The sequence below is a fragment of the Camarhynchus parvulus genome, chromosome 9 (assembly GCF_901933205.1).
Source record: "Camarhynchus parvulus chromosome 9, STF_HiC, whole genome shotgun sequence".
Taxonomy (NCBI): Eukaryota; Metazoa; Chordata; class Aves; order Passeriformes; family Thraupidae; genus Camarhynchus; species Camarhynchus parvulus.
In genome coordinates, this window is record NC_044579.1 from 949,119 (window position 1) to 976,475 (window position 27,357).

Sequence of the window (27,357 nt, forward strand, 5' to 3'; positions counted from 1 at the left end):
AATGACACAACCTACTGCTCCTGAAACAGTTAAAGGCTTGAAATAAAAACATAGCACTGCCAGGAATAGTGTTTTCCCCAAGATGGGCTCAGGAAAGCACAAGGATGTTGGGGGTCTGTCTGTCAAGAGCTGCTAATTTAGAAATTGCCGAGTGAAATGCCCAGAATCACTGTAAAAGTGATTCCCTCCCTGCACTGGAAGGGAGGACAGCTCTGGTGAGGCTGCTAAAGTCTGCTCTCTTCCAGCATGTGTACTTTTTGTTGTGTAACCCAGGACTAAATGTCATTACGAGCTCCCCATCAGGCAACTTGGCTGCCAGCTGAAGGGCAAAAATTAAATATCTGAGTTTAACCTGGATTTAGGCTTTTGAGGGATTTAGCACTATTTTTCCCCCACTTATGTCCTTTAATTAAGATAAAACCTCTTGCAGCTGGTGTGAACTTTGGACGTTTCCAGTGTGTTTGTTGGGAGGCTGTGTCCCAGCAGGATGATGCTCTCCAGAGTCACCTGTGGCTGCTCTGGGCTGAATTCGTGCCCCAGGTGGACATGGCTGAGCAGCAGTGATGGGAGCACAGACAAATCCTGGGTTGGAGGTGCTGCTGCCTGGTCCAAACCAGCAGAACCACTCCAACCTGCTGTCAGTAAAACTTGAAGCTCCAAGGTGTTTGGAGGCAGCGTTTGCCAAAGTAAAACCCTTCCCAGTTTGTCCTTCACCCAGCTGCATTGGCATGGACAGGGTAAGCTTTAAGTCAGGGGAAGAACACCTTGAGAGAAGTCAATTCTTTAGGCAGCAGATTTTTGGTGTTGGAGCATGGCTGTTGATTCTTCCTTGGAGGTGCTCTGATAAGGACCCTTCCATGGAATAGCTGCTCTCCCCACAAGTTTGTTTAATGAGGAAACTGGGCCTTGTGTACTTTAGTGCTCTTTCAGATTTGGCTGAAGTTGGCCAGGCAGTTCAGGTGTGAGGGGCTCAGAGGGAACCACTGCTTTGTTCTGATGTGCAGTCTGCTCAAATGCTGCGCTCAAAATGTGTTGGTTGTTTTTTTTTTTAATCATTTAGCAGGGACATTTGTTCTCAATTTCCCCTTTTTATTCTCTCCAGGAGGTAATGTCAAGTGAAGTTCAGCATATGAGCCAGCATGACGGGGGGAAAACATTTTTTGTTTGATTTTGTGCCTGAGAAAAGGGCTGTTGCTCTCAGTTCTCATGGGCTGTGCTGGGGTTCATGTGGAACTGGCAAATGGAAAGAGATGGAGAGGCTGCAGATGGTGATCAGGGCGTATGAGCTCTTGCTTGTGGAAAGCTCTGCCTTCATTAGATCATTAGCATTTTTCTTCCCTAATTTGTGCCCTGTTTGGTTTGGGGGATGGGGATGTCTGTGTGTCTGCTTGGGGTGGATGTTCTGTGCTGGTGCCCAGCACCTTTATCTTGCCAGTGCCTCAACTGGTCCTTATAATCGTGAAGATTTTTTTTTCCTTTTTTTGCATTTTGAAGTTTCTTGGCCGGTCTTTGTCATTTTTATCATAAATTAGCATAGCTAATTAGCAAAGCCTTGCACATGTTAGTTGTTAAAGAGATCTGGCTTAGTCAATGGGCTGTCAGTGTAAAGCCAGAGAAGGTTTAGGCTGGATATCATGAGACATTTCCTGGCAGAAACGTTTGTAAAGCATCCAGGGGGGCTGCCCAGGGTAGTGGCGGGGTCACCATCCCTGAGAGGGCTCTTAAAATACATGCAAGCAGCACTTGAGGGCACAGTTCAGTGGTGACAGGGTGGTGGGGTTGGGCGGACAGCTGGACTCTGCCCACTCAAAGAGGCCTTTTCCAGCCTCGTGTCTCGGTGGTTCCATGGGACTGCTGGGTGGGTGTGGGTGACTCTGTGATTTCTGACACTGCTGGCAGCCCGAGAACGCCGGGGCAGAGCCCAAGGATGGGCAGCACCACTACGAGGGCGCCGTGGTGATCCTGGACGCGGGCGCGCAGTACGGCAAGGTCATCGACCGCCGCGTGCGAGAGCTCTTCGTGCAGTCCGAGATCTTCCCGCTGGAGACGCCGGCCTTCGCCATCCGTGAGCAGGGCTTCAGGTACGTCGGCCCTTCCCTGCCATTCCCTGCTCTCTGTTCAGTGCTCGCTGCCTGGGCCCTTCCCCTGCCTCTTCCCCTTCCCTGCTCTCTGCTCTGTGCTCACCTCCTCGGCCCTTCCTTGCTCTCTGTTCCATCCTCACCTCCTGGGCAGTAGCTCTGATGTTGCAATAAAGCACACAGGACTCTGTGTCTCCACATAGGAAAAGCCAATTCGTTATTCACGTAACTCATTTTATGTAGTTTTCACAGACCTTGTGTCCAGCTCCAAGTGCCTGGTAGTTTTCTTGCCCAATTCATTGGTTCAAAGGTGTTTTTCTGTGTGCATGCTAAGATTCTTTTTTCATCTCAGCGTTTAGATTTTTCTAAGATTCTCTCTTCACCTAGGTGTTTACATTTTTCTTTGTGAATTTTTATGGGACAGATCTGTTATTACAGGTGCAACCTATTTTTCTTACTAGAATAGGTTGTTGTGCTAACTGCTTCTTATTTCTTTGATTCTTTGGGAACTTACAAGCCAGCTGGTTAGCTACACTTAGAAGAAGCAACAGGCTTAAGCCCTGATTTTATAAAGCCTTTCTTTTATAATATCTCTGCCTGTATACAACACTCTAATGCCAATGGTGTGAATGATTTCATCTGAGCATGGCCACAGGAACACCTGAGCTGTGCTGGGGACACTTGGGCAGAGATCCATCTTGTACATTTGTCTCTCCATGCCTTTTTGGACATTTGTTTCCTAATGTCATTTTGATAATTTCAATTGCAGAGCATCATTCAGGAGGCTGCATTTTAACTATCTGCCAAAACGTAGATGATTTTGCTGTTTTACCTGCTGAATTTTTTGTGGGCTTCTAAAATTTTTTTAACTTTACTTTTTTTTTAATTAAACTAAGATGGACAGTGAAGGTATTGTGGTAAATTGTGCCAGATGTTCCTGGGAAGCAGCTAAAAAAATCCCTAATTTACACTGCCACTCATTGTTTGCAGCGAAGAAAGGTCTCACAATTACTTGGTAGTTTGTACATTAATTTTTCATGTTTTGTTAGGCTTTCTAGGATACACATCTCTTCTGTGTGTGGAGAATAAATGCCCTGAAGTCTACAAATCACCAAAGATTTGTACTTACTTGTCAGTTTGGTACAAATCCAGAAATGTGGTGCACATGGGATTTTGGTTGTGCTCTGTAACAGATAACACAGTACTGCAGAAGTGCATTTTTCCAATCAGTGATAATTAGTGAAGCAGTAAATAGTTTGTGTTGATGCAGGTTTGCAGTGGGAAGAATTCAGAACAGCTGAAAAGTTTTTCAGAGTATTGGGATTAGACCTGTGGGAGTTGTCATTGCAAATAATTGCTTTCCGAAATGTGGCAGAGCCTCTTCCCCCAGGTCACTTCCCAAGGTTAGGGTGGTGGTTTCAGGTCACCCTGGCTGGTCAATAACTGTGTGTGTGTCCACAAAACCTGTTTGTGTCCAGTGTCAGTCAGCAAGCCCAACAGATCAACAGCTGTGGCCACTGTCAGACTGAGTCTGTGGTTTCACTGCAGTCTTTGGTGCATATTCCATGTCCTGGGCGCAGTCAGCTGCAGCTCAACATGGGATGGCTGAGGAGCTGCACCCGTGCTGAGCTTTGAGCTGGCAGCACGAGCCAGCACTTTGCTAAATCATGTTTGCGTGGTGGGTTTGAAAAGCCAGCTCCTCGGTGGTCAGAGCACTCTCCAGTGACAAGTGTCACCCACGTGGCATGAGCATTTCCCACAATATCCTGGCTCTGGATTGAGGCTGGGCTCTGGCAGGAGTCCTGACCTGGGGGTATCAAAGCACACATTTTCCCTGGGTGTTTTTATGTGTTCCTGAGGGGCCTGTAATCCAGTGCAAAGGGGCCTTCCAGAGCTGGGTCAGGTTGTTTGGGAAGGGGTTTAGGGTAAACCAGAGAAAGGGATATTCATACCAACACCGACAAATGTGTGGGAAATTACACAGTGCTGCAGGAAAGCTGGCACAGTCTGCATCGTGTGCAGGTTCTGACTTCTCCTGCACAGCTGAGAAGATGCAAGTCCTTCTCTCAGCCTAAACTCTTTTTTTTTTTTTTACTTCAGTACTTGGACAGATTGCAGACCTCTCTGTATTATGTCAAATTTCAATAGGTATGGAAAAAACCCAGGTGTTTAAGACTCTGCTTTTTGACTAGAGGAGTGTGTAACTATTTTGACTTCTCATCAGAATGTTCAGGCTGTAGGTGTGGCTGTATTCCTTCAATTCCTTCCTAGAACCTCAGGGAGCACTGGAGCTGTGTCAGGGGAGTTGGAGATCAGGGAAAGGTTCTGCCCGGGCTCCCCAGGGAATGGGCACAGCCCTGAGCTCCAGGAGCATGTTCTGTGGTTCTAATTAATATTAAATAGTGTTCTGTACATCTGGCACTTGAGCAGATGCTTCTGTGTGTGGAGTTATTTGGAGCAGGAGCACCAGAGCACCAGCAGCCCCCGAGAGAGTTCAGGCTCTTCATGGCAGTCCAGGGTCAGGAGACGCACCGTGTCTCCAGGCTGAGCAGAAGTGCCTGTGCAGGAGCTGCAGGGAGCAGCTTTCAGAGTGGCTCAGTGTAAAACTGCCCCCACGTCAGCTGTGCTGGTTCCAGAGCTGGCCTGGAGATGCCAGCAGGCAGGGGAACAAATGCTGCCCCTTCCAGCTCCATCCCTGCTGGCTGAGAGGCTGCAGGTGGCCTTGGTGCCAGGGCTGGTCCTGCAGGGCTGTTCCTGTTGGTGGCACAGGCAGGAGTGGGCAGCACAGCTCCTGCTGCTCAGAGCCAGAAAAACTCTGCTCTGTTAATCCCATTTGTGCAGCTCCTGTCTGCTTTGGTTTGGCACTTCTGGCTCAGAGCAAGTTTGATGTTCCCTGTGAAACAAACAGTTCTGAGTCCAAGGTCTGGTACAGCCCTGCTCCGTCCCAGGACCAGGCCAGAAGTGTTGCCCAACTGGTGCTTCTGCAGTTCATGGTCCTGTAAACCACTGTGGTTTGCAAAAACGCTCTCTTCCCCTTTGAGATGGTCTAATTTTCTTTTATAGTGTGAAATGTTAGCTCCAAACCCTACATGATCATATATATTGTGCTTGTAATTCTCAGCTTGCTGCTAATGCCATCTCTGCATAACCAGAATGGATGAAGGGACTTTTTTTCAGCAGATTTAGGAGTTAGGGAGTGGATTTCGGTTTTTTTTTTGACTGCAGGTCTCCTCCAGATGTCACAGACTTGATAAATTGTGTGTATATATATACATATATAAAAATATATATCTTGGTGCTAATACTCTACATTTGTGCCAGCCATCCTGCTTCTCTCATAGCTGCTGGTTGGCAATGAGAAATATAAAATACAGGCACTTTTTATGATGGTTTATGTTTGACTTTGTTTAGACTGGGCAAATCCCTCCCTGAAAACCTGCTGGGTCTGACAGCAAAAATCAAGTTATGTGTAATGATATTTGTGTTAAAATGTCTGTTAGAAAGCATCAGTTCTAAGACTGGTATGAGGCAGTGCCAGTGCTTACAGTAAATAGATTTCAAGGTAACCAGTGTAACTGGATTAATGATTTCTTCTGTTCTGTCTGCAGAGCCATCATCATATCTGGAGGACCAAACTCTGTGTATGCAGAAGATGCACCATGGTTCGACCCAGCCATATTCACAATAGGAAAACCAGTGCTTGGCATCTGCTATGGCATGCAGGTGCTGTTGGGGGCCAGCACAGGGTCCTTGGGGCTGGGAAACACGTCCAGGAGCCAGTGCAGCCATGAAGTGTGCCTGTGCACAGCCTCCTTCAGGCCTCATTTGTGTGTGGGCTGCAGGGGCAGTGCTGGAGGAGCTGCTCTGCAGCCAGGGCAGAGCCACAGCAGCATCCACTGATGAGCTGAGCGTGCTGTGTGTTCCTCTTGGCTCTGCCTTACCCTGTCATGGCCCTAAACTGAAGGAGGGCAGGTTTGGGTTAGAGATTAGGGAGAAGCTCTTCCCTGGCAGGGTGGGCAGGCCCTGGCACAGCTGTGGCTGTCCCCAGATCCCTGGCAGTGCCCAAGGCCAGGCTGGACAGGGCTTGGATCAGCCTGGGACACTGGGAGGTGTCCGTGCCATGGCAGGGGTGGGATGGGATGAGCTTTAAGGTCTTTCCAACCCAAACCACTGTGGGATCAGTTGCATAAATGGTTTTTCTTTGCTGCAGAGCTATGAATTGAGCTCCACACTCCCTGTTTTTGTCAGGGTAAATATAGCCTGTCAGTCACTCATTAATTCTGCCCAGCTGGTGCTGAAAAAGGCACCTCTCCTGGAAACAAGTGGAGCGGTGTCTCAGGCATGGGCTGTTCCTAGCAGAGTTCTTCGGTGTGCTTAACACTCCCTCACAAAGAAAGAAATAACCCTTACTTCCCTTTGGATTCACTGGTGGTCCTGCAGGGATCTGGTGGATCCCAGCTGAGCAAAACCAACTTCCAGGGAGACAAGGGCTGCTTTAGGTGCATGACTTCTGCTCCTGCATCTTGGTTTGTCCAGGGTTAGTCCCAGAATAAAACCAAGGGAATAAATTCAGGTTTTTGACGTGGCCTCAGGTACTCAGCTGGTTTGCAGAGCAGCCGTTTCTGAGGGAAGGGGCTGCACACTATGGAATATACATAATTTTGCAAATCTCTGCCTGGGGGGTTCTGCTCTCTGTGTGTGGCAGTGCCCCCAGCTCTGCTGGCAGAGGGGAACGAGCCCAGTACAGAGCCAGGATTAACTCTGAAGGGAATTCTTACAGCTGTGGGATGTGGTGGGGTGTTTGGAGGTGAAGGGTGGGGTGGTGCAGGGGTGAGGTGCTTTCTCATGGATGCCTTTGCTCTCAGATGATGAACAAGGTGTTTGGAGATGAGGGGTGGGGAGGTGCTTTCTGATGGATCCCTTTGCTCTCAGATGATGAACAAGGTGTTTGGAGGGACGGTGCACAAGAAGAGCGTTCGGGAGGACGGAGTGTTCAGCATCACCCTGGACAACACCTGCTCACTCTTCAGGTGCACACACATTTCCACTTATCAAAGCACTATCAGCCTGGGAAGGGCTGTCTGGATGAGGGGAAGGTTATTTTTTTTTTTAAAGAGCAAAATTAGCTGATAATTTCTAATAAAACTTCTACAAGTGTGGTCACAAATAAGCAGGTTACTCGCTGAAACAAATACTCAGGGATAACTTTCCAATTGACTCTAAAAAAGCAGGTGTATTTGCTGGGAATATTGTATAACCTCCTTATTTCAGAGTCTTCTCTGAGACACTGTAAGTGCACCATGATCTGAGAATATTTGAGTTAAGCTCTTGTCTCCTGCTGTGCGCTGCTCTTGTATTTGTTGGTGCCCATCCACTTTTGGAAAGGGCACAGAAAATCCAAACCCATTCCTCTTCTACCTTCCTTTTTATAAACCAGGATAGATTTCTTGATAATTCTGTGGATGGCTTTCAAGTTCCTTGTGAAAAGTCTGACAGTTTACTCATCCCTGGTGTTCCAGTTTTATCACCTTCCCTCTAGGGCTCCTGCAGAGCTGTCTGATGTGCCCAAATTGTCCTGAAAACACTTAGTTTTGAGCAAGAAAAGTTCACTTTGTTGAAATAAAAAGCAAGACTCCCAGTTTCCTGATGGAAACCCACAAACCCTTCAGAATAAATGTCAGTTCCCTCTTGCAGGAGGGGTGTGTTGGACAGAGACTTGGGCACTTTCCAGGGATGGCATCTCAAAGCTGCAGATGGCTGTTCCTGGGAAGGAAATCCTGCAGACATTTCAAATGTCCTGGTCTGTGGAGATGTGCTTTTGTTGGTATCCCTCAGGGCATCTCTTGGAAAGGCACAGAGTTAGGTCTTTGTTCTTTCTTGAATTGATTCTGGTTTTTAATCCTGGTTTAGAGGCCTTCAGAAGGAAGAGCTTGTGCTCCTCACTCATGGAGATAGTGTGGATAAAGTGGCTGATGGATTCAAAGTGGTGGCACAGTCTGGGAACATCATAGCAGGTATTTATTTTATCCTGAATTTGTCTTCTGATAGTGTTTGGTAAAGTAAAGAATTATGGCAGAGAGGAGTTAGAACTAAATGGGAGCAGAGTAATAGCCCTTGTTTTGAACAATTTCTGGAGTGTGTTTGTATGTCAAGCTGTCGTGATTATAAAGAAATAGACTTTAAAAGGAACGGTCCTGATTTAAATGTGGTTAAAATTAGCATTATTTATACAGTTTATATTGTTTTGAAGCATGCATGTGTTGTTTGTCTTAGAAATAAAATCTCCTGTGCCCTTAAGGCAGGGGAGAGGGAGACCTGCACTGTGGTGTGCAGTGCCAGTGGGGTTTGGGCTGTGCACTGTCACAGTACAAGTCAGGCCCTGTTTAATTATTAAAGCTTTATTAACTTGTTACTGTATTTAATATTGCATGAATGTTCAACTGAGCAAGAATAATGTAGGTACTGAAATAATGTAGGTACAGGGCTTTAACATCACACAGAGATTGTCACAGGAAATTGTGGGACATTAGAATTTGGGGTTTGAAAGCCACTGGAGTTAGCCAGTCCCAAAGAGCCGCTTTGAGTCTCCTGCTTGACTTGGCTGTGCCTTCAGTTCCAGCTCAGTTTATTTTTGTTTTGCTGTGTATGCCAGGCATAGCAAACGAGTCTAAAAAGCTGTATGGGGCACAGTTCCACCCTGAGGTGAGCCTGACGGTGAATGGGAAGATGATCCTGAAGAACTTCCTCTACGACATCGCAGGGTGCCCCGGCACCTTCACCGTGGAGAACAGGGAGCTCCAGTGCATCCAGGACATCAAGGACAAAGTGGGCTCCTCCAAGGTCCTGGTGAGTAGGGGCAGAGCTGGGGGCTGGCTTGCAGTAGGGGCTGGCTGGGGTTGATGTGGAGAATTGTGGTGGTTTGGGTGCTGCACGCCCAGGTTTTGGGGGAGCCACGCTGTGACCGTGTTCTCAGGGCTCCGAGGATGAGGGGAGAGATGAGAATGTTGACTCCATGTTTCAGAAGGCTGATTATTATTTTATGATATATAGTACATTAAAACTATACTAAAAGAAGAAAGGATTTCATCAGAAGGCTGGCTAAGAATAGAAAAAGGAGGAATGATAACAAAGGTTTGTGGCTCAGACAGAGAGTCTGAGCCAGCTGGGCTGTGATTGGCCATTAATTAGAAACAGCTCTATGAGACCAATCACAGATGCACCTGTTGCATTCCACAGCAGCAGATAACCATTGGTTACATTTTGTTCCTGAGGCCTCTCAGCTTCTCAGGAGGAAAAATCCTAAGGAAAGGATTTTTCATAAAACATGTCTGTGACATGGCGCAGCTGGGGCAGTGTGTTGTTCGCTGCAGGTGGGTGCTGTGTTGGCCCCTCCCGGGTGCTGTGTTGGCCCCCTGGCCCCAGCCCAGCTGTGACAGGGGGGCTCTGTCCCTGCAGGTGCTGCTCAGCGGGGGTGTGGACTCCACGGTGTGCACGGCGCTGCTGAACCGCGCGCTGAACCGCGAGCAGGTCATCGCCGTGCACATCGACAACGGCTTCATGCGCAAGAGGGAGAGCCAGGCCGTGGAGGAGGCCCTCAGGAAGCTGGGCATCCACGTCAAAGGTACCCCCTTCCTGCTCCCTGCTCCTTCCACCGCTGGTACTTGTGCTGGTTTTCCCAGAATCCACCCCTAGGGTCGGGTTTTGTTGAGCTGCTGTTCCAGACTCTGGTACCGAGGCGGGGTTGGTGATGTGGAACCACCTGAACCTGGGCACAGAATCTAAACCTGGTGTGTTAGGCCTTGTTTCCGTGATGGGAGCATACAGTGAGCTGCCCCATCTCTTCAGATGTTGGTGTCTGTGCAGGTGAGGCACTGCAGAGCAGTGGATTTGTGCCTTGGTCATTTCTCTGATCCTGTTTGGCTGCCACAGACCTCACTGCATTTCCATTTTTCCCAGTATCTTGATTAACACTTTGGGCTTCATTTCTTATCCTGAGTCTCTTTCTTTGTCACCTGTGAGCTCATTTGGGTGATTGAATGCTAGTATAGGCAAAATGACTCTCAAAGCGTTTTTTCTTGTTTTGAAAGAGGTGCATTGTAATGGATTTGGAGTGACCTTTTGAGAACAAGGTGTTGATTGATCAAAGGCTGGACTCAGTGATCTGGGAGGTCTTTCCCAGCCTTTTTGATTCTGTGAAGGAGCTCACTGAGAGAGCAGACAGTGCCCAGACATGGCTGATGAGAAGGCTCAGAGGTTCTTTGGTACCTCAGGTGTGAGGAGGTCAGAGAAGACAAGTTTGTGCCAGCAGCACGAGCTGCTCTGTGCTCCCTGGTGACCTCCTGAGCCACAGCCACCTCTCCTGGGGCTCTCTGCCTTGCCCAGGGGCTCTCCTGTGTTGTGGCACTGGGTGAGCAGTGCTTCCCACGGGCACAGTGCAGCCTGGGCTGCAGTGCCCTCTGCTTCATTCTAAACACATTTTTCTACATTTATCTTTATTTTTTTTTTTAGTAGAAAATCCATGTCTTATTCTTGCAGTCTGTGAAGCAATAAACCTGGGCTCTGGCAGGCAGCCAGAGGAGCAAATTGAGGGAATCCCTTTGCTGCAAGTGCTCCTTCTGTAGGTCAGGGAGTTGAGTGCTGGTGAAGGATGCCAGAGAGCCTCCCAGCTGATCTCTGGGTTGGGAGCCTCTCTAAATTAAGTGGCATAATGTAGCATGAGTAAATAGTGCATCATTTAATTTTGGTTGCAGAAAGGCCTTGGGGAAACACTGTCTGTAAACAGTTTAAAGCAAGTAAATTATAATCTGAGAGGGAAGCAAGAACTGGACTTGCATGTGGCTGCCTAATCTCACAATATGGTAAAAGTAATAGGTCAATAAGAGAAATAAAAGCCTCTTGTTAAAATTAATTTTTGAGATATTGAGCAGCCCTATTCAATGCAGTTAATAGTCAAAGGAAATTATTTTTATTTTTGGGGTGTTTTTTTTAAAGCAATAAAGTGAAGCTTCTGTTTTGTAACCTGCACAAAAATCTTTATTGATTTTGTAAAAAACCCAAATCCCTGTGATTTCCTGCAGTGGTGAATGCAGCCCATTCGTTCTATAATGGCACAACAACTCTGCCCATCTCAGACGAGGACAGAACTCCACGTAAAAGAATTAGCAAGACCTTAAATATGACTACAAGTCCTGAAGAAAAGAGGAAAATTATCGGTGACACCTTTGTTAAGGTAATGTTTATTTGTTGTTTGGTTGAAGTTTTTAAATACTGTGGTTCCTGGGTACATCTTTCAGTGTTTAATCAGTGGTGGTGGCTAATTAGTGAGTGTTTTTGTGAGCTGTGGATGACCCCAGAAGCCTTTGGGGAAGACAGGGAGAATATTTAACATGCACTGATGTTCCTGTGCTCTGGGGATGTTTTCTCCATTTTCTGCTCAACACAAGATGGGGTTACTGGAGTGTTTCAGCAGTGGGACAGTGGCATCACGAGTTTGCTGGTTGGTTGTGCTTTTCCAGCTCCCTGCTGTAAAATTCATTCCTTCTTGAGATCTTTGAGAGCCCCAAAAGTGCCGGAACTCTGACTCCTTGTGCCCCTCCTGCAGATTGCCAACGAGGTCATCGGGGAGATGAACCTGAAACCCGAGGAGGTGTTCCTTGCTCAGGGCACCCTGAGGCCTGACCTGATCGAGAGTGCTTCCCTGGTGGCCAGTGGCAAGGCTGAGGTGATCAAAACCCACCACAACGACACCGAGCTGATCCGCAAGCTGCGCGAGGAGGTGAGCCCGGGGCTGCTGGCACTGCCATGGCCAGCACCACAACAGGGATTCTGCTGCTGGCACTGCCTCTGCCATGGCCAGCACGAAACAGGGATTCTGCTGCTGGCACTGCCATGGCCAGCACCAAAACAGGGATTCTGCTGCTCCTGCCTGCCCCTGCCTCTGCCATACACCCAGCACCCAAACCAGCAACTCTGCTACTGGCACTGGCACTGATGGTACCTGGCTGTGACAAGGCCCCTGAGAGCCCATTGTCATTTGTAATTCTTGCATTTCTTCTGTTTATCAGATAAACAGAGCAAGGGTCTGTTATGTGCAGTCCAGAAGAGCCCTTTAAACACTTTTCTGTGCCCAGCTCTTTAGTGTTAGCATGTTGAGCAAAGGTGGGAGGCTGCCTGGTTTGGTTTTCTGGCACTGGAATGATGAGTTCTCTAAGTGTATTATACTCAGAACCAGCACAGCAGAGGGACCTCACCCAGCAATCTGGTGGAAGGTGCTCAGTTACCAACTCCCCACAGGAGACAACTAATAATCCCATTTTTAGTATTGATCTCTGCACAAAGTGTTTTCAGGGCTGTGGGGTTGGCCTGAGCATCCAGCAGAGACAAGAAAGGTCTGAATTCCTGCAGGCAGAGCCAGCTTGGCCTTACAGCTCTGTCGGCTCTGCTGGAGCCACAGCTTCTTCTGGCACAACCTGGGGCTTCCTGGTCTCACCCTCTGTCCTGCAGCTGCTCTACAAAGCCCGCATTCACATGGGATTTCTTTCCACTGTTAATGGAATCCTTGGCACTGGTGCTGTGAGGTCAGGCCAGTTTAGGTGCCAGAACCTGAACATTTGAGCCTTTTTTTTGGATATGTGAACTGGAGTGTAAATTGCCTCTTTTTAAATTTTTTTTTTCTTTTTTAGGGTAAAGTAATAGAACCACTGAAAGACTTCCACAAAGATGAGGTGCGAGTGCTGGGAAGGGAGCTTGGTCTGCCTGAAGAGCTGGTGTCCAGGCACCCCTTCCCAGGTATGGAGCTGGTGGGTCACAGCAGGGTTCTTCAGCAGGTCCAGAGTAACTGCAGTATGAAACTGATCTTTAAACACAGAAAAAATCGATTTAGGTTTTCATTTAAGCACAGTCTTTCAGGAAAGATAACTTGAGAGCAGCTTGGTAAATAGACATAATGTTTTATTGTTGAGCTTTGTTTGGCTTTGGTGGGAGAAGCCAAAGGGGGGGTTCTCAGTAAGTGCGGTGAGCTCTGCCTGAGCTGCCACGTGGATCTGAGCTGGAATAATGGCCTGGCACTGCCTTTCCAAGGGGCATTTGCTGTCTTGAAAGTAAATACTCAACATTTCCAACACTAGAAAACAGCAAAGCTGGCAATTGTGGGTTGGTTTCTTTCTGTCCTTGAGGGTGTTTAGACAGCTGAAGCTTAGATAGAATGGCAGAATGCACAGAGCTCAGTGACTGACTCACTGTTCCACACTTCCAGCTGAACCCAGCTTCTTGTTATTTGGTATAATATCTTTTCAACCTTGCTTTGCAGGTCCTGGCCTAGCAATCAGAGTGATCTGTGCTGAGGAACCTTACGTGTGCAAAGACTTCCCAGAAACAAACAACATCTTGAAAATAGTGGCAGATTTTTCTGCCAGTGTGAAGAAGGTAAGGGAATCCTAAATTTTAATTTTGAGTGTTGGTTCTGTAGTGACCTGCAGGGAGGTTTAGCCTGCTAAAAGGTTAAAAGGAGGTTTAGTTTGCTAAAAGGTTAAAAGGAGGTTTAGCCTGCTAAAAGGTTAAAAGGGCTGGTTTGTGCTCCTTGAGGAATGCTGCCTCCAAGTGCAGCTCCATTGGAACTGTACAGTGGAATTTTTAGTGCTGTGACTGTTGCAAGTGTTTTGAATCATTCCTGGAAAACAGAACTTTATTTACCTTTCAAATAATAAACAAATCCTGTTGTAGTTAAACTTTGTGCAGATGAGATCACACAGTGACAGGAGAAGGTCCTCCCTCCCTCCCTGAGGGAGCTGTGACATTCTAGGTTTGCACACCCCAAAATCCCTGGGTGTGTAAATGCAAGTGCAGGAGCCAGGAACTGGCCAGGTGCCCTGATCCAAACCCTGGAATTTCCAGTGGCTGATGTTTGATTTCCACATCTAACTGTGCTGACCCCTGTGGTGGCTGCCAGGCATTATTGGGGTCTGCTCTGAGGTGTGAGCTCAAAACAACTTCCAGAACCTTTTTGGTAAATCCTGAAGGGCAGGGATTTCCATCTGCCTTTCCTTTAAAAGATAGGGAATTGTGGTGCCATAAAACTGGAAAGTGCAGCTTTGTGAAGGAGAAAATGAGCACAGGAACAGAGCTTCCCCTATGGCCTTGGAGAGCTTCAGCTTCAAACTCAGTGTAATCACAGAAAAGTGCCTCAGCTGATGTTTAATTGTCAGATGAGAGCTATGCTCTAAATAGCTCCAAGGGGTAAATGTAGACTAAGCAAACAGTTACTTAAATTACAATTTGATTTGTGCTGTGCAGGTTGTGTTTGAGGGGCTGGGAGCTGTGTTTAATTTAATGTATTTAAGTTTTGGTTCTGCATCCTTGGCAGCCCCACACGCTGCTGCAGAGGGTGAAGGCGTGCACGAGTGAGGAGGACCAGGAGAAGCTGATGCAGATCACCAGCCTACATTCACTGAATGCCTTCTTGCTGCCCATCAAAACTGTGGGAGTGCAGGTACAGGGCTGCTCCAGCTGGGCAGGCTTGGGGAGCCCCTGTGCAGCTGCAGGGCTGGGAATGCAGCCTGCTCAGCAGGGAAGCTGTGCCAGCCCATCCTGGTGGGTGCAGGGGCTGTGCCAGCCCGTCCTGGTGGGTGCAGGGGCTGTGCCAGCCCATCCTGGTGGGTGCAGGGGCTGTGCCAGCCCGTCCTGGTGGGTGCAGGGGCTGTGCCAGCCCGTCCTGGTGGGTGCAGGGGCTGTGCCCTGTCCTGGTGGGTGCAGGGGCTGTGCCAGCCCGTCCTGGTGGGTGCAGGGGCTGTGCCCTGTCCTGGTGGGTGCAGGGGCTGTGCCCTGTCCTGGTGGGTGCAGGGGCTGTGCCAGCCCGTCCTGGTGGGTGCAGGGGCTGTGCCAGCCCGTCCTGGTGGGTGCAGGGGCTGTGCCCTGTCCTGGTGGGTGCAGGGGCTGTGCCAGCCCATCCTGGTGGGTGCAGGGGCTGTGCCAGCCATCCTGGTGGGTGCAGGGGCTGTGCCAGCCATCCTGGTGGGTGCAGGGGCTGTGCCCTGTCCTGGTGGGTGCAGGGGCTGTGCCCCATCCTGGTGGGTGCAGGGGCTGTGCCCCATCCTGGTGGGTGCAGGGGCTGTGCCAGCCCGTCCTGGTGGGTGCAGGGGCTGTGCCAGCCCGTCCTGGTGGGTGCAGGGGCTGTGCCCTGTCCTGGTGGTGCAGGGGCTGTGCCCTGTCCGTGGTGCAGGGGCTGTGCCAGCCCGTCCTGGTGGGTGCAGGGGCTGTGCCAGCCCGTCCTGGTGGGGTGCAGGGGCTGTGCCCCTGTCCTGGGGGTGCAGGGGCTGTGCCCCTGTCCTGGTGGTGCAGGGGCTGTGCCCCGTCCTGGTGGGTGCAGGGGCTGTGCCAGCCCGTCCTGGTGGGTGCAGGGGCTGTGCCAGCCCGTCCTGGTGGGTGCAGGGGCTGTGCCAGCCCGTCCTGGTGGGTGCAGGGGCTGTGCCCTGTCCTGGTGGGTGCAGGGGCTGTGCCCCGTCCTGGTGGGTGCAGGGGCTGTGCCCCGTCCTGGTGGGTGCAGGGGCTGTGCCAGCCCGCCCTGGTGGGTGCAGGGGCTGTGCCCTGTCCGTTGGGTGCAGGGCCGGCCAGCCCATCCTGGTGGGTGCAGGGGCTGTGCCAGCCATCCTGGTGGGTGCAGGGGCTGTGCCAGCCATCCTGGTGGGTGCAGGGGCTGTGCCCTGTCCTGGTGGGTGCAGGGGCTGTGCCCCATCCTGGTGGGTGCAGGGGCTGTGCCAGCCCGTCCTGGTGGGTGCAGGGGCTGTGCCAGCCCGCCCTGGTGGGTGCAGGGGCTGTGCCAGCCCGCCCTGGTGGGTGCAGGGGCTGTGCCAGCCCGTCCTGGTGGGTGCAGGGGCTGTGCCCCGTCCTGGTGGGGCTGTGCCAGCCCGTCCTGGTGGGTGCAGGGGCTGTGCCAGCCCGTCCTGGTGGGTGCAGGGGATGTGCCAGCCCGCCCTGGTGGGTGCAGGGGCTGTGCCCTGTCCTGGTGGGTCCAGGCCGGGTTGGGATCCCTGAGCTCGGTGCCAGGGACTCTCTGGGGGCACTGTCCAGCCCAGGGGGGTCACTGCAGCCCCTGAGCTCTGCTGTCACCCTGCTGGCCCCAGCCGGGCTCAGGAGAGCTCGGCTGCCCTGTGTAAAACCCCACTTTGGTACTTTGGGGCTGCCTGTTGCCCTTTCCGTACTGTGAGCTGTGCTGATCCCTCTCCTGGGGAAGGGAGGAGCTGGAGCAGTGCGGGGCCCTGGGACCTGGGCAGCAGCTGGGTCCCCTTCCCTGCCTGTGGGGCAGACACAGCCAGGCGCAGGGATTGTATCTTCACCTGCCTAATGCTGCGTGTGGCTCTCTGCAGTCAGCTTTGGTTACTGCCTCAGGCTGCAGTGTCACCAAATTTCTGTGCTTTGCCACCAAAATGCCAACACTGTGCACTGTAGATGAGTCTTCCCAGCCGGAATGTTTCCTTTCACAGCTCTCTCGTCTCGCTGTGTATTTTCTGACCCACCGAGTCTCTCACTGGTGGCAGCAGCTCAGTGTGTGCTAGGTGTTGTCCCAGCTGTGCTGCTGTCAGCTGCAGGAGGGGCAGGAGGGGCTGTGATGGCTCTGGCAGCAGGGCTGGCGCTCAGTGTGGCTGTTGTGTCCCCCAGGGTGACTGTCGCTCCTACAGCTACGTCTGTGGCATCTCCAGCAAGGATGCCCCACACTGGGAGTCCCTGATGTTCCTTGCCAGGCTCATACCACGCATGTGCCACAACATCAACAGGTGAGTATGGATCTACCTTTATTTTTAATTGTCTGATTCGTATGTGGAAGTTTAGCATGTGCACACATTTCCCTGTTTAATCTGGTGTCTGATATTTTTATATGTTGGACAGGTGTATCATACAGAGGTCACAAATACACAGTGAATCAAAATATGGATTTATTTCCAGCTTGAAAAGAAATTGCTGGCCTATATCCTTGGATTAGGCAGCACCACTATAATTTATGCAAATCCCTTCTGCAAGGCTCCAGGCTGGGGCTGAGCTGTGATGTGCGGCACTTTGGTTTGCCTTTGTGTCAGGAAGGGATTTGTGAGGGGCTGTCAGTTCTCATGCACAGGGAGGGCTCCAAAGCAGGGCACTTTGATCTCAGCCGAGCTCTCTGAGGATGCATTTCCTGCCCACTCGAGTCCATGACTTCTCCAGCAGCTGAAGGTGCTTAGACACAAAATCAGCTCTGGAGAATTATACCCTCCTTGCCTGGCTGTGGGATTTCTGCCAGAGCTGCTTAGAATTGCTTATAGCAAAACTTCATTTTCTCACATAAGTGACACCTACTGACAGGGCTCTTACTCTGAAAGGTGACACCTGGAATTGCAAGGCACCTGTTTAAATGAAGTGCAGAGGGGACAAAAGAAGGCGTAAATCAGGATTGCCTGTGCAGTTCCAGAGTGTGTCAGAAAATGAAAATAAAAGCCAGTTTGTGCTTCAGAGCACTGCTGATTTCTGTAAGCTCTGCTGGGCTCAGCAGTGCCCTCCTGACCGTCCCACAGCTCTGGGAGCTCTGCTGTCCCCAGGCTCTTTGCAGGCTCCTCTGCTGTTCCAGGCACGCTGAGGAGGCTCCTGCCCAGCTGGCTTTGCGTTCCACACAGAAATGCACAGTACAAACTGGCAGATCTGTGTGGTTTGGGCCTCAGACAGGTACTCCTGGTTTGCGTCTGCAGGCCCACACACCGCGTGGTGGATCCATGCACGAGGCCACTCCAACTCTGCTGCTCCTCCTGCAGCTTCTGAAACACAAGGAATGACATTAAAATCACGAAGCTGATGTGACTGCTCTGAATGCAGAAGATGTTTTGTTGCAGGTGTACTTCTGTAGATTTATAAATTGCAGTTAGTGCCCCGTGCTGAAGGCCTTCATGAGCAACGAGGTGCAGCGTTTAATGGGGGGTGGGCGCTTTCCTGTTCAGAGCTGTGAGCAGAGTGAAGCCTGCTGCTGTTCCCAGCTCTGTGCTGCCCTGCAGCAGCAGCTGGAGGCAGCGAGCTCTGTTCTGTGTGTTGCAGAGTGGTGTATGTGTTTGGCCCCCCTGTCAAGGAGCCCCCCACGGATGTCACCCCCACCTTCCTGACCACAGGAGTCCTCAGCACTTTACGGCAAGCTGACTTCGAGGCTCACAACATTCTCAGGGAGTCTGGTAGGTGCTGCACCTCATCCCGGGGGTCACACCCGTGTTTCCAGACCCCTGCAAACCCACTGGGTGTCATCAGAGTGGTGCTGTCAAAATCTGCAAGCTGGTATCTCGAAAGAAGTGATCAGTTAGTGGAGTGGCAGTCCAAAAAAGTGATCAGTTAGTGGAATGGCAGTCTAAAAAAGTGATCAGTTCGTGGAATGGCAGTCCAAAAAAGTGATCAGTTAGTGGAATGGCAGTGAAAATTTGTGGAAGCTGATAGCCAAAGGCCCGGAATTAATTTTAGGGGATTTTGGGGACTGACTTGCTTCTGACACATCATGAAGCTCAAAGCTGTGGTGCTTCACTGCAGACTTGTGCAAAAAGTACTGGCAGGCAGCTCAGTCACCCAAATCCCTTCTCTTTGCTGAGTTCAGTGTTTACCTGAGGTGAAGGGACTTGACACAGTTTTTAAGTGGTGTTGTTTTTGGGGAAAGCCCAGATGCCAGGTTTCTCATGGGGGTGATGCTCACAGCCTGTGGTGGTTTCAGATTTCTTAACTTGCAGTCAAAGCTGCAACCCCAACCCTGCACAGCCAGGGAGTGGGGGGTCCCCTGGATGTGCTGCACGGGCAGAGCCTGGGAATAAACAGTTCTGAGGTTCAGCCTCTTCAGGTTTTTACTTAATTACCTTTGGAGATGTGATCTGTGTGGGAAGCACTGCATCAGCCCTGCCTGTATCTGCTATAAATCAAGTTACAGCAGATCCCTCTGTCTGAGGATCCATACTCAGTTTGCAGAGCTGTGTGAACAGAATTTGTACAGAATTAACCTCAAAAGGCTGAGATAACACTGTTGGCTGTGTTGGTAAAGCTGTAGCTGTGCCTCGCTAACTTTTGGTGACACTTGGCTCTGTGTGAATGAATTGCTCCTAAAAATAAGCCTGGAGTTGTGGCTCAGTGAGAAAAGCTCCCTGTGCAGCAGCTCAGGCCAGGGCTGGCACAGGGAGGGAGCCTGAGCACCATGAGCTCCTCACACCTGCATTTTGGACCTTCAGCTCCTTGAAACAGGGAACCTGGGGAGCTGTGCATTGCCTTTCAGGAGGAGATGTTGGAAAATGAGGGAAAGGGGATTGTCTGGAGTTACCTGCCCACCACCAAGGGATGCGGGAGAGCTGTCTCCTGTGTGCTCCAAAGACTAGTTCAAAGAATAGTATTTCAAAGACTAGTTCAAAGAATATTTCAAAGATTTATTTGGGAATATCTCTTTATTGGGCTTGAAATGGGGACTGATAAAGCCCCCTGGTTTTATGTTATGTCAGAAGGAAAGTGGCTCTTCCATTGATTCACAGTGAATTACAGGGATAACACAGATTAGCTGGGATTTTTCTGCGTGCCTGCAAAGGCTGAGGATCATCTCAAGTGGCAATTTATAGAATCTCAGAACGGTTTGGGTTGGAAGGGACATCAGGGATCATCTGCTCCAGGCCCTGGGGACACCTTCCACTTAACCCAGGCTGCTCCAAGCCTTGTCCAGCCTGGCCTTGGACCCTTCCAGGGATGGGGCAGCTGCAGCTGCTCTCCCAGTGCTGGTTTGCAGCTGTAGAGCTGCACGACTGCTGTGGGACCGGGGAGAGCAGATCCCACAGGGGGTGGGGGGTCAGATCCCACAGGGTGAGGGGGTCAGATCCCATAGGGTTGGGGAGCAGATCCCACAGGGTGAGGGGGTCAGATCCCACAGGGTGAGGGGGTCAGATCCCACAGGGGGTGAGGGGAGCAGATCCCACAGGGTGAGGGGGTCAGATCCCATAGGGTGAGGAGCAGATCCCACAGGGGTGAGGGGGTCAGATCCCACAGGGTGAGGGGGGCAGATCCCACAGGGTGAGGGGGGTCAGATCCCATAGGGTTGGGGGAGCAGATCCCACAGGGGGTGAGGGGAGCAGATCCCACAGGGTGAGGGGGTCAGATCCCATAGGGTGAGGGGGTCAGATCCCATAGGGTTGGGGGGAGCAGATCCCATGGGGTTGGGGGAGCAGATCACATGGGGTGAAGAGAGCAGCTCCCACAGGGTGAGGGGGTCAGATCCCAGAGGATGGAGGAGCAGCTCCCACAGGGTGAGGCAGATCCCACGGGGTGTGAGGGGAACAGATCCCACGGGGTGAAGAGAGCAGCTCCCATAGGGTGAGGGGAGCAGATCCCACAGGATGGAGGAGCAGATCCCACAGGATGAGGGAGCAGATCCCATGGGGTGTGAGGGGGTCAGATCCCACAGGGTGAGGAGCAGATCCCATAGGGTGAGGGGAGCAGACCCCACAGGATGAGGGGGTCAGATCCCATAGGGTGAGGAGCAGATCCCACAGGATGAGGGAGCAGATCCCATGGGGTGTGAGGGGGTCAGATCCCACAGGGTGAGGAGCAGATCCCACAGGGTGAGGGGAGCAGACCCCACAGGATGGAGGAGCAGATCCCACAGGATGAGGGAGCAGATCCCATGGGGTGTGAGGGGGTCAGATCCCACAGGATGAGGGAGCAGACCCCACAGGGTGAGGAGCACTCGTGGTTCCGAGCGGGAAGCGCAGGTGGGAGCAGTGCAGAGCTGGTGTCACCGTGCCCCGTGTGTGCTGCAGGCTATGCTGGGAAGATCAGCCAGATGCCAATAATCCTGACCCCGCTGCACTTCGACCGGGACCCCCTGCAGAAGCAGCCCTCGTGCCAGAGGTCAGTGGTCATCAGGCCCTTCATCACCAGCGACTTCATGACGGGCATCGCCGCCACGCCGGGCAGCGAGGTGCCCGAGGAGGTGAGGGCATCCCAGCAGGAAGGATCCTGTGTGCACCCATCACAACGCACAGAATGCACCTTGGCTCTTCTCCTGCAGCACTGCTGAAAAATAAGAATTGATGGTTTTTTAAATATTGATCTGTCCTACATTTGGGAAATGTTGGGGAAGCCCCATGTGGATTTCAGTGTGGATACTTTGACCATAACTTATTTCATGTCTATCCCATGAGATATTTGCATATCAATACAGCAGTGTGTTTTGTATTTTGGTTTTGGTGCTAGATGATCTTGGACAGAGCACAAAAGGTGATTCTGGTGGAAATAACACAGAAATACATCTTTTTCTGTGCTGGCCTCTTCTGGACGGATGCATATTCCCAAGTCAGGGAGCTCATCCCTGGAGCACTCATTGTTCCTTGGTGTTCCAGCTCCTGTTCCCCTCCTGAGCCCCTGCTCCCCTCAGCCCCTGCTCACTGCACTCTCCTCTCACCCCTGCTGCCTTCACCTTGAGTTTATTGCTGTTTTTCTCTGTTATAAATAATCATTAAAAAGTTGTGGCGTTCTGGGAAGAAGAACTGACAAAGTGAAGGGCTGGCAGGTGGGTATGACAACTCCAAGGCTCTCCAGCAGAGCTGAGCTAAAATACAACCAGTTAAAAGGAAAGAGTACCCCAGCCATTCCTGGGATTTGGAGTTAATTTTTGCATCATAATTGGAAATTTTCTGACGTTGGGAGTTCAGGAATTACTTTTCTTTGGCACTTCTGCTTTTACTGGAACTTGCAGTTTATCATCTGAGTGCCCTGTTTGCTCTTTAGGTCACTAAGGGGACTTAAAAGTCAGGTTCAAGCTTTTTTTTTTCTTTTTTCCCTAACTTTATCCATGGCCAGTCAAGTACTTTGTCCCTCTGGGAATGCACTGTAGGAGTAGGACTGACCTTTTATTTTAAACACACTTCAGGAGCATATGAGCATTGTTTAGTAATTGTATATAATTGAAGTCCTCTGCTGTAGGGCAGTCTATCCATGAAAAGAACAGCTCAGGTTGCCATGTGAACTACTATCCCACTGTATAAAATGAGGATTCATTTGTCTTTAAAAACAACCAAACACCACAAAACCCACCCCCAAACAAAACCCTGCATTCTTCAAAATGAAAAATGGTCATTTTAAGGATAGGTGGTAGTGTGGTGGCTAAGTGATAGAGGTTATAGAGAATAATCATAAATAAATAAATCATATTTATGGGGGAAATAATCAAGTTTTTCTATGCAGAGCAATGCAGTGTTAAATTGTGCTTTCACTATAAACAGAACAGCAGCTCATGTAAGTGGTGTTGGGAACTGGGGGGTTTTTAGGGAAGCTGAACTTCTCAGGATCATCAAATTCTCCCCTGGAATCTTGCAGCTGACATGGATTAATTGTGAGCTCTGGAGGATGACTCTCACAGGAAAGCAGAGGTTTTCTTCCAGTTATTTTATTCCATACCTAGTGGCAATGTGCTGGTCCCAACAGGCTGTGTTGTCCAGCACAACTGGTGTCAGCAGGTTGCCCTCCAGCTTTTCCAGGGTGATTTTTGTCATTTATAGGACACAAAGTAACACAAGTGCACATACCACTGTTCATAAGGTGGAAAAGAGGGGGTTTATTTTCTGACTCTTAACAGTTACAGATTTCTAAAAGTGACCGTGGATTGGAGGGTGACAGTGCCACCTCTCCAATGACACTGGACAAATCAACACTCTGTCAGATTTCTCTTCTTTTATAAAAGAATGCAAAACAACAAGTTATTTACAGAAAGTGTGTGAGAAAGTTTGCTAGAAGAATGCAAACATCAGAAGGCTTGGAAAGTCTTAAAAAATCAGGGCGACAGATTTTCATCAGGTCTGTCTCACAGGGTGTTTTCCTGATACTCTGTTTCCCCTGCCCCACAGGTGGTGTTGAAGATGGTGGCAGAGATCAAGAAGATCCCTGGCATCTCTCGGGTGATGTACGACCTGACATCGAAGCCCCCCGGAACTACGGAGTGGGAGTAGCTCCCTTTTCCCTATCCAAGTACTGTGTGCAGTCTAAACCATATCAGAAACCATTCCCAGTGTTGACATGCAGTACTGTGAAAGAGTGACTGGAGCTGCTGCAGGGCACCAGCTGCCCAGCCAGGGCTGAGGCTGTACGGGTAAATGACGGTGCCAGCGCTGCCAGCCAGGCCCCTCTGCTTTGCCTTTGCCTCTCCAGTGCCCCGAGTCCCCCGTGTCCTGTTACCTGTCGTTTCGGTGTCTCTTTGTTTTTGTACACTGTGGAGAAAGAAGCAGTTTATTTACTTCTACCAAAAGCATTGTTACAGCCCGGACGTGTAAGAGGAGTTGATTCTTTGTGACCAACCGCTTTGGGACGGATTTATTATAAATAAATATTTTGCCAAATGCAGTGGTGGGTGCTGTTGAGTCGTGGAGCGGCTGTGTGTGCTGTGCCCGTGCTCTGTGCTCCTGGGCATGGCAGCGAGGGGGAGCAGTGCTGGCCTCTCCTGGCACTGCCTGTCCGTGTGTCTGTCCCTCTGGGCCACAGCAGAGCTCCCAGCTCCTCCTGCCCGTGGCTCTGGGCTGGCAGGAGGCAGACCTGGGCGTGCAGCTGGCAAGGCAGAGCTGCTGGGCTGTGCCTCCTGTGTCCCAGCGCTGCCCTGTGCTTCCCTTGCACCTGGTGATGGTTTCTGTTCCTGGCAGGGTTTTGGTGATGGTTTGTGTTCTGCAGCTTTGTCCTGGGCAGGGTTTTGGTGATGGTTTCTGTTCTGCAGCTTTGTCCTGGGCAGGGTTTTGGTGATGGTTTGTGTTCTGCAGCTTTGCTCTGGCAGGTTTTGGTGATGGTTTGTGTTCTGCAGGTTGGCTCTGCCAGGGGTTTTGGTGATGGTTTGTGTTCTGCAGCTTTGCTCTGCCAGGGGTTTTGGTGATGGTTTCTGTTCTGCAGCTTTGCTCTGGCAGGTTTTGGTGATGGTTTGTGTTCTGCAGCTTTGCTCTGGCAGGTTTTGGTGATGGTTTGTGTTCTGCAGCTTTGCTCTGGCAGGTTTTGGTGATGGTTTGTGTTCTGCAGGTTGGCTCTGCCAGGGGTTTTGGTGATGGTTTCTGTTCTGCAGCTTTGCTCTGGCAGGTTTTGGTGATGGTTTGTGTTCTGCAGGTTGGCTCTGCCAGGGGTTTTGGTGATGGTTTCTGTTCTGCAGCTTTGCTCTGGCAGGTTTTGGGGTGTGCTGTGCTTAGCTCAGTCTGTGAGATCATCCCAGGTGTTGGTGTGGAGCCCTGCTCAGGGTGAGCTCCCCAGCCCTGCAGCCCCTCCTGTCACTCCGGTCCTGCTGCTGGTAGTGAAGCAATAATTGGAGGTGGTTGCTGGACAGGAGCTTTCTGGTGTTCTGAGGCAAAGCCATTTCCATCCCCCTGAGCCTCTGTGACAGGAGCAGCTGGATTCTGACCTGGGCAGGTTCCAGGAGCCTTCCCACTGGGGCAGCTGGAATTTGCACCCACCCCTCTTATCCCTGGTTTCTCAGTTCAAGCAGTTGTGTTTTGTTCAGCTGTGAGATCACTGCAGTATTATGGGGTGAAATACTTGCTTTGAACTGTTCAGTAACATGCAGTATTTCATGGCTGTGGCTCCTTTCTGCCCTTGCCTGCATTTGTGAACTGGAATCATACTGAAAGTGTTTGTTCTGTATTTTTGGTGGCACACATTTTCCTGCTCTTACATTCCCTGCCTACACGTTATGGAAATGGGGTTTGGAAATTTCTGCTCCTAGGAAATGCCCAGCTGGTGTCAATGTGTTTTCTTGCCTGTGTCACTGAGGGGAGTTCTGCACCAGGGGAGGAGGTGCCATGTCCCAGCCAGTGCTCCCAGGGCTGCTGGGGACACGGGGGCAGGAATTGGGGAGGGGGGCTCTGCCTCCCCCCAGCCCTGCTCCAGGAGGGCTCTGCAGCCTGGGCAGCTTGAGCTGAACTGCTCAGTCAGTCACCTCCTTCCCAGAGGGGGTGGTGATGTGCACCCACAGCTGTCACAGCCTCTCAGAGCTGCAGTGATGTCAGAGATTATTGATTCCTGTGCTGCAGGGTGGCTCTGTGCCTGCTGGCACCCTGCAGGGGGGGTTTGCCGGGGCAGCACCTGGCCTGCAGGTAGGGCTGACCTCACAGGGGCTCCCAGTGGAGTTCTGTGCGTTCAGCTTTGGCAGGAGGGGCTGGGCCAGCTGCTGTCGTTGCTGGGTGGTGTCTCACTGCAAAGGGTGCAGAGCCAGGAGCTGAATCCCTGGTGAGAGGCAGAACCCCCTCAGTTCTCACAGCAACGGGCTCGTCCTCGTGGCTGCTGTGTTGCCTTGACAGCAGCAAACAAGCAAAGCTGAGGGAATCACTAAAAATAATGCAAATAATCCCGGGAGCTCTGCAGCCCAGCCCCTGCTGCATTCTGCCCAGGCTGTCCCTGTGCAGCTGCACTTGGTGTGCTGAGGGGTGCAACGTGCTCCCAGTGAGGGCTGGGGCTGCAGGGAGCAGGGACAGCCCTGGGACAGCCCTGCAGCTCTCCTGGCTTGAGTTCCCTGGCAAAGTCCTTGGAGCTGCATGCTGACCCTGGGCACCACGTCTGCTGCGCTCTGTCACCATCCCTGAGCCCCTGGGCTGCTCCCCTCTGTGTTCCTGCAGCTGGGCAGCACCCCCTGCCCTTCCTCAGCTCAGAAAGTTGGGTGCTGAACATTCTAGGCGTAAACCATTGCACCGTGGATCAGAATGTCTCATGGGAGTGGAGTCTGTGCCCCTCAGCCCTGCCTGCAGCTGTGCCATGCCTTGCAGCCCTGGTTTGGGAGGTTGGTGTGCTCATCCATCCCAGCAGCTCTGGCTGGTTTGGGAGGTTGGTGTGCTCACCCCAGCAGCTCTGGGTGTTTTTGGGAGGTTGGTGTGCTCACCCCAGCAGCTCTGGGTGTTTTGGGGAGGTTGGTGTGCTCACCCCAGCAGCTCTGGCTGGTTTGGGAGGTTGGTGTGCTCACCCCAGCAGCTCTGGGTGTTTCTGTGCAGCCCCTGTGTACTGGACAGCCAGAGTGGAGAGGAACATCACACTCTGTTCACATTTCTCAAGAGCCAGTTCTATCTAGCACCTAGTTTACAAACTGATACCTGTAGCTGCCCTGTACAATTGTTCACCTCGAGTCTTCAGTAAAACATGTCAGCAATTAGAGGAATTTGTATTGGGGGCATTCCCCATCAGTCTCAATTTTTAACATTTTTCTGCTTGTGAAATGATAAAGTACTGTGAGCCTTAATTTTTATCCACAAATAAAAATATTATGTTTGAATCTTGTTGTAACTCTTTTTTAAATTATTATTATTATTATTATTATTATTATTTGTAACTCTTTTTTTATTATTTTTAAGGGTTTATGTGTAAAACTATATTATGAATAGGAATTTGTATTGGGTTGAGGAAGCTGTTTTCATGGATGTAATTGATTTAAATATCTGCTCAAGAGCCCCATTAGAGCTCTTTAGAGAATATTTCTCCTTTCCCATGTGGTTGGGAATACAGAGATTTATATAAAGCTGCTCGCAGGATTTCTTCCCTTTTTAAATGTTACTTAGGGTGGGAAAAAATGTTGTGGGGTAGAAGAAGCTTTGGAGAGGGTCTGAGTGGTGGGTTAATCAAGGGGAAGGGTGTCTGCTCCTCACAGGGTGTGGCTCTGCCCTGGTGGCTCCTGTGGGTTTCTGCCCAGGAGTGAACGATGCTCTCGAGCAGCCTTCACCCCTGGGAAATGCTTCCAGCGCTGCTTTTGCAGAAATTCTGTCACAGTTTGGGCAAGGTGACCTGGGGCAAGTCACTGATGAGGGCCCAGCTTCCCTTTTGAGGGCTGGGGCTGGCCCAGCTGTTGGGGTTCCGTGGTGTGGAGAGGGGGATGCTGCTCAGGAAACGGGAGTGCAGCGGGAATTGGGGGAATTTGGGGCTTCTAGAGGAAAAGAGGAGGTTTCCTGGGTGAACACTGGAGTGATGCCCACCTGCTCCTGGGCACCCTCAGGGGCAGAGCCGGGGCTGGGCCAGGCTGAAGGAAAGGCTGAGGGGGCAGCCCTGGGCTGGGCAGCAGCAGGGAGCAGCACCCACACGCCCAGGCTGGGGCTGACTCAGGGCTCATTCGGGATGATCTCGGTGCTCTGCAGAGCTGGGGTTTATTTTTAGTCCCTGTGTGGTGCTGATTGCCATGGCAATGGCACCACGGGCTGCAGGGCTGAGCCTTTGGGGTGGAGGGACAGCTCCGTGTGCCCTGCCTGCTCCTGGGTGCAGCTCCAGACAGAGCTGGGGCTCTGCCAGCCCCAAACACAGCCCCCAGCACAGGATCCAT

The 27,357-nt window shown here is 51.0% G+C and overlaps 1 protein-coding gene across 3 annotated transcripts in view; it reads left to right on the forward strand.

The window, feature by feature from the left end:
• GMPS (guanine monophosphate synthase) overlaps window positions 1–26,295 on the forward strand; it is a 29,065-nt gene extending 2,770 nt beyond the window's left edge. The window contains exons 2-17 of one of the 3 annotated variants that reach the window (XR_004060960.1): window positions 1,900–2,081; window positions 5,687–5,801; window positions 7,011–7,108; window positions 7,989–8,092; window positions 8,731–8,924; window positions 9,534–9,699; window positions 11,156–11,307; window positions 11,680–11,853; window positions 12,761–12,866; window positions 13,387–13,502; window positions 14,440–14,565; window positions 16,731–16,846; window positions 18,129–18,259; window positions 20,858–21,030; window positions 22,943–25,962; window positions 26,003–26,295. Coding sequence is in view for 1 of the 3 variants with exons in the window: in XM_030954422.1 (XP_030810282.1) it covers window positions 1,900–2,081; window positions 5,687–5,801; window positions 7,011–7,108; window positions 7,989–8,092; window positions 8,731–8,924; window positions 9,534–9,699; window positions 11,156–11,307; window positions 11,680–11,853; window positions 12,761–12,866; window positions 13,387–13,502; window positions 14,440–14,565; window positions 16,731–16,846; window positions 18,129–18,259; window positions 20,858–21,030; window positions 22,943–23,044 (2,055 nt within the window). In the remaining 2 variants the exon portion in view is untranslated. Of the gene's footprint in view, window positions 1–1,899; window positions 2,082–5,686; window positions 5,802–7,010; window positions 7,109–7,988; window positions 8,093–8,730; window positions 8,925–9,533; window positions 9,700–11,155; window positions 11,308–11,679; window positions 11,854–12,760; window positions 12,867–13,386; window positions 13,503–14,439; window positions 14,566–16,730; window positions 16,847–18,128; window positions 18,260–20,857; window positions 21,031–22,942 lie in introns of all 3 variants that reach the window. The other 2 variants (XR_004060961.1, XM_030954422.1) reach the window with 2 other exon arrangements.
• Window positions 26,296–27,357: the final 1,062 nt, after the last annotated feature.